Source organism: Anopheles maculipalpis, chromosome 2RL (genome assembly GCF_943734695.1).
Source record: "Anopheles maculipalpis chromosome 2RL, idAnoMacuDA_375_x, whole genome shotgun sequence".
In the NCBI taxonomy this organism is placed as follows: Eukaryota; Metazoa; Arthropoda; class Insecta; order Diptera; family Culicidae; genus Anopheles; species Anopheles maculipalpis.
In genome coordinates this window covers 29,930,215-29,936,518 of record NC_064871.1, presented here as the reverse complement: position 1 = coordinate 29,936,518, position 6,304 = coordinate 29,930,215, and the positions used below count along the sequence as shown (strand labels likewise).

The following is a 6,304-nucleotide window of genomic DNA, read 5'->3' as shown; positions in this document are numbered from 1 at the left end:
AGCAGCCTCTGTCCTCCTCCCATCCCCAACAACAACAGCACCACCACCATCCCCCAATAGAAAACCTGTGGAATGATTGTTTTTTTGATCTGTGGATGATTTTTTTTCTGTTTGCGTGATTGAATCATAGAGAGAGAGAGAGAGAGAGAGCGAGAGCGCGCGTGTGAAAGAGAAAGTTTAGGGAAGAAAGGTTTAATAATGGCAGTAGGGTATGCTCTGCTGCCCAAAAAAACACGGATCTTTCCTTGTTTTTTGTTTTTGTAAGAAACAAGTATATATATACAGACACAACATACATAGTCCCACACACATACATACGAGCAACAAATCTGCCTTATCAAATACCGATGAATACGAGCAACACAAAAAAACCCACACACACACACACACACACACACACACACACACACACACACACACACACACACACACACACACACACACATACAAACGAGAAAAAGAAAGATGAAATGATAAAAAGAAAAACAAAAAAAGGATACGAAAAGTAAAGTAACAAATTTTACAAATAGGACAAACTGGAAAAGCAAAACGAAGAACGTTTGACAACAAATGCGGTAGCGAAGGTCAGGAGGAAGCATTTGCTTTGCGGAATAGAGAAAGAAATAGAGATAGGATAAGGAAAAATGTGTAAATGTGGCAGCAATAAGCGGTGCGATAAGAACGAACGAATGAAAATCGCTAACACAGGATGATGAGAGCAAGGAGGAGAAGGATATACCGTGCACAGCAGCTGTGTGTTCTGTTGATTCTGGTGCTCATGGGTTTTCCTCATTAAAGGTTTAACTGTTTTGTTTTGACTCTCCTTTTTGGGCATACATCTTCTCCTCAATTCAATTCTAGCTGCAGGCTACTCATTGAGCCGTCTCTTAGTAAGGGAGTTCTATTTGAATTCTTAACTCTTAAGCAGGAATTTCGTTGATGTTCTTCTCCCTCGTTCAACAAACGTTTTTACCTCCTCATAGCAGTTACACGGATTATCCCTTTTTTTAAATCCCGAAAATCTTGCGAACAAATTGCTTTTCACAACCAACAAAGATAAATGCCTCTTCTAGCACTAACAATAAAAAAAAGAAAAGTAAAACAAACTAAAAATGATTTGCAAAAGAAGAAAAAAACGACCACCCGCACGCCTTTCCTTTACGAAACAAACAAAAAAGAATTCGTTACCAGAACTTCCACCGTTGCAGTGCCCCACACAGAGATCAAAAATAGTGTTTCGTTTTGTTGTCGCTTACCTTATCAGCAACAGCAGCAGCAGCACGATGTTTATATAGACAAATTGCAACTTTAAAGTCAACAAAAAAAAAAAAAACGATTGTGTTAATTGGGGGGTAGAAACCGATAGCAATACTAAATATAATATAACAGCCACAAATCGAGCCCTGTTTACGTTTTTTCCGCGTGAAAAGAGCTTCTTTCCCTCGTTCTTTATCGTCTGTGCGGCGAAATGGTGGTAATGCTCAAATTAAAGGTGTCAGTTTTAATCGTTAATTCACAAATTTTGTGTGTGAATAAACGGATTTTTTTTCAAGTTTATTGAATTTTCCCCCTCTAACTTGTCGCTCCTGCATTGATTGCTATAAAGTCAGTTAAGGCTCCGCTGCGAAACAGTGTGACGTAATAAAGAAAAACAAACGGAAGAGACAAACCAGTAAATACAGCAAAAAACACCCAACTCCCCAAAACATACAAACACACGCGACACGACAGAAGGAAGAAAAAAAAACGGAACACAAAATTGGATAAAAACCGAAACGGGAATGATTTAGCGAATAAGTATTAACAAAGAAGATCTTTAAAGTGTTGAATGAATAAAAGAAGAAACAAAACAGTGTAATATATATATATATATATATAAATATTTTTCTATCCAATCGCGCATGTGTGAATTGCTCGCATTGATGAACCACTGATGTCCATGGGGAATATTTTTTTCTCCATTTTTGCTTGCTTTATTTACCTTTTACCTATTTACAAATGGGTTGCACGCATAGACGGGGGTTTGCTTTCGATTTTGTTTATTTCTTTTGTTACCAATTTCTTCTCCCTTCCCCTTTCTATCCTATAAAACAAGAAACCAATCCTGCTCTCTAGCTTCCGAAATCCTTTACATCATCCCGTATTCCTTTTCTTACTAAACCAACCCACACAACCAGGCAGGCAGGTTGAAATCTGCTTCTGAGCCAAGTTTTTTTTTCCACCCGATATAGAAACGAATCAACACATTTGGACACTTTACACTTGGAAGAACAGGATACAACGCGCCCCCAAAAAAAAAAACGATCACACAAACACGTTCACTCACACGCACACATGATGGGACAAATACTAGATAATATATATTACAATACACAAAAATTACACAAGCGTGTCCACTACAGCTTTTCGTTTCGAAAATAAATTATTTGTGCTGTATTTTTTTCTGGCCTTTCCAGCTTTCCAGGCAGGAAAATTTAAAAAAAGGGGGATAAAGAGGATGGCGGCGCTATCGAGGGACGGGATGCTTAACATTGAAATTTATATCCGACAACGGAAAGGTTTCGTTCCGGGCTGAATCTGTCGCTAGTAGCTCGGACTCGTTGGGGCCACTTGTTTTTAAATAAATAATCTTATTATTTTGGTATAGAAATTCAATGTAACCCTCCTCCAATCAAAAGCTGAGGCAATTTAAATTCGTCAGACTCGTCGCTCTAGTGATTGGTCCAGGTGCCGACCCAAGAGTGGTGTGAATGGTAAGAAAATGGGGATCATAACAGAGTTTTTGGAAGATATAATGAACATGTTCACCGAGATATTGACCTGTTCATGTATACTATTGATTCAATCTACGGGATGTTGAATCGCTCGGATCCTGTCGTTAGTTTGGTCGATATTTTTGTAAACTTATGCGATCTTGGTCCAAGCAACCGGTGCTGTAAAATGTCTAGAAGCGACCTGATCGGTAGCCTGAGCTGCAGATACTAGAATGGAAAATGTGTCATTCTACAATCCTGTGGAACAATCCAATGACAACATCCGAGTAATTCTGTATGCATTACAGATTGAATCAATAGTATACTTCGAAAACCCTGTACTACATAAATTGCCGAAATCTAATAACCGACGTTGCCGAAATTATTCACATTCAAATATCAAGCGACTAAATGAACAAAAGGGAAAGCTTGCACAAATCTGAGTATCTCCGAACCGAGGTTTCTCCACTTTCTTCAAAGTCTCCCTCCCCCTCCCACTCGCCGACGACGTGTGGCCGATTTGGTTTGGAACATGCTAGTCAAAGTAAAATGTGTCCTTCGGAGGATTGTTGTTCCTGGCTGCATTTACACACCAGCGCACATAGCAACATTTGCATGATTTTGCTGTTTTCTCCTCACTTCCCATCGCTTCGCAGGAAGGTACCGAGCTCTTGGCAGGGAACAAAGGATAGTGGGCAATAGGTGTGCATTCATCTAAACCAAAGCTTAAGCCGCAATGCATCGACACCGTTTAGATAATAGTGAAAGAGCCGTTTGTCCCGCACGAAGCCTAAATTTTCGTACAACCGCAGTGCCGGCTGGTTCGTAATTTCCGTCTCAAGAACGACCTCGTCCGCGTTATCTTCCAGCATAGCCTACAAAGAAAGCACCAGGTAATGTTAGCTAATATTTCAAACGGAATAACATTGGTCAGGCTACAACCCCACCTGTATTGCTTTCTGCACGAGTGTGGTACCGATTTTTAGCTTACGGTAATCCTTGTCCACAGCCAGCATCGCAATGTATCCGCGGCGCGTCTCCTGCCGATGTATGTCTAGTTTGCAAACGATCGCACCGACACACGTATCCTTGTGCAGCGCAAGAAAGCACAGCTTTGGCCAGTTGTGTATGAAGTAACGATAGGTGTAGATCGAGTACGGTTCCGACAGATCCTTCTGTATCAGTGCCATAATCGCTGGCATCTGACGTTCCGATTCGTACACCTGGTAAGTGATTTCCATCGGTGTGAGGGTCGGTTTGCTTTCTACCGCCGTTGATACACTATCCGGCCCCGTTGGTTCTGGGACGTTCCTTCCATCGGTTGGTTCGCTCTTTTCACTAGTATCTTCAGCTTCGATCAAGGCAGTTGTTGTTGGATGAGATTTGCCTCCTTTTTCTCCATTTTTCTCCTCTATACAGGTGGTTAAGTGCGCTGCTGGCGAGGGTCCTTTTTTCGTTTGCCTACTACGATGCTTTTTCTTACCGGACTGTGCTACGGTGCTAGCTATTTCTTCACCGGGCAGTTCGGCACTGTCGTTCGAGCCATGATTTGCCAAACCGTTGCGCGTTATGCCGTTACGACCGAGTTGAACACACTGCTCCAGCTTTTTGCTGATTGCATCTACGGACGACTCGGCTGCTGCTGCAGATGGTTCCTCCGGTAGCCCGTTACTATGAGTACTGCTATGTTTACTGCTATTTTTATTACAATTACTATTTACAGTCACCGCACCGTTCCATTCCACCTCCTTCGCTAGCACAGCCTTCGGCGACAGTTTCATCTCCATCGTCGTCGTGTCCAACGTGGCGGAGCGCGTCATATTCGTTTCGCCCGCCATCTCCGGCTCCGGCTGACTATTTTTAGCTTTATTTTTCCTCTTAGCCTTTTTGCGCTTTCCGGCACTGCTACCCGCTACCGCTGCCACGGTAAATTCCTCCGCCGACGTTCCGTTTCCATTGGTGAGCTGCGTTGTTCCCTTCGGAGGACAATCATCCGAACCGATAACATCCATTCGGATGGAGGCGGGTTTTTTAGCGCTTAAGATTGGTGGTGGTGGCGGTGATGGATTGTTTTCCTCTCGGTGTCAAAATCCAATGCTCAATGGACGAGTTCGATAAGGAAGTGTTTCAGAAGTTTTTCACTTTGGAGGAAAAGGGGAAAATTCAATAGGCACACACTGTAGGTGTTTACATCGATTGCTTGACGGTGGCGTACCTGGTAGCACGATTGCACAAGTGTCTGTCGATCTTCGATCTATCATACGGTTTTCGTAATCAATAGCATTTTTCCTATTTCTTCCTTGCCTTTCCCAATCGAGGGAGTAAACCTGTGTCGCCCGCTCGACGGACGATTGTCCGGTGGGAGTGTGGACACCACAGACTGGACTGGGAAACTGTGCTCTGTGCTCCGCGACGAACTGTGTCCCGGGGGCCAAGGACAGCTGTTGGGGCGGTCTTTCTCTCAGGGTGTAGTTGTGAGGCGATGCGATAAAAGACGGCAGGGAACAAACTACGAGTGCACTTTTCCTGCGGACGACTGCTTGTATGTGCCGTTTTTTTCCTCTCTTTATTTTGCTACTACCACAACCCAGTGCTGTTGCAGCTCCCCACTATTGCTGCACCTCACACGCTCTCTCTCTCTCTTTCGTTTGCACGTATTCTTCCGCAACAACTGTCAACATGACCAAAAGACAAGTGCTCGTTTCTATTTTGTATGATCGAAAGGTTTAACGTGTTTGAAGGAAATGTCTTTGCTGAGCAGGAAACATACGGGCATGCAGTCGCTACGGGCAATAAATTACTTCGAACAGACACATTGCGTAAAATCGCAACGCAATTGAAAGGTTCATATACAGTGTGTGTTTGAGCACAGAAGGATAGAAAGGAGCAGATTCACGAAAAAACTTTCCACCATCGAAAATAAAAATCTTTTTGTTTTTAAAAAAGCCACTAAGCGTAAAACAGTGAGAAAAAACACTTTTGTTTTAGAACATTGAACCATTGTTGTTGATGTTGCTGCTGTCAAATGCGTTCCCATCTGTTCCATAGCAACCTTGTGCATGTTTCTCGCTGCTCAGCTGACTCTCTCAACAGTGCTCGCGCAAGGTGCGAATGTGAGAGAGATAGAGCGAAAACCGGGTCTGCTCTGGTGCTACACACATACAAACGCCGACAAGAACAAGACGACGACGACGACGACGACGACGGTGAAGCTAAAACGCCAGAACCCCAATATCGAATACAGAGAACCGGACCGCACTAGAATCATTGGGAAGGCGTTTATTTTTCGTGACCGTGCGTGAACAAAAAAGCAGCGTGCGTGCGTTTTGTGTCTGGCCAAGTGTCGCGGAAACACATCCTTCCTTACAGCACCGCGTTCTAGCATCGGAGATTGCCCGGAGTTTTGCTGTCAATCGCGGAGGTAGTGCGGCATTCCGTGAGACAGAGGACGGTTGTCCCCCGGGGGTGCGGCGGACAAGGAAGTGATAAATACTGCAGCCTTCAGTTAAGCCCGTTGTGCCGACATAACACACCGTGTGCTTTGGTGGTTC

The 6,304-nt window shown here is 43.7% G+C and overlaps 1 protein-coding gene across 1 annotated transcript; it reads right to left on the bottom strand.

The window, feature by feature from the left end:
• Nucleotides 1-3,460: 3,460 nt before the first annotated feature.
• Nucleotides 3,461-4,765, bottom strand: LOC126558179 (N-alpha-acetyltransferase 30A). The gene is made up of 2 exons (XM_050214145.1): nucleotides 3,701-4,765; nucleotides 3,461-3,628 (listed from the first exon to the last, which is right to left on the bottom strand). The coding sequence occupies exons 1-2, from the start codon at nucleotides 4,763-4,765 to the stop codon at nucleotides 3,464-3,466; spliced, it is 1,230 nt and encodes a 409-aa protein (XP_050070102.1). The 3' UTR covers nucleotides 3,461-3,463.
• Between the last annotated feature and the right edge of the window lie 1,539 nt (nucleotides 4,766-6,304).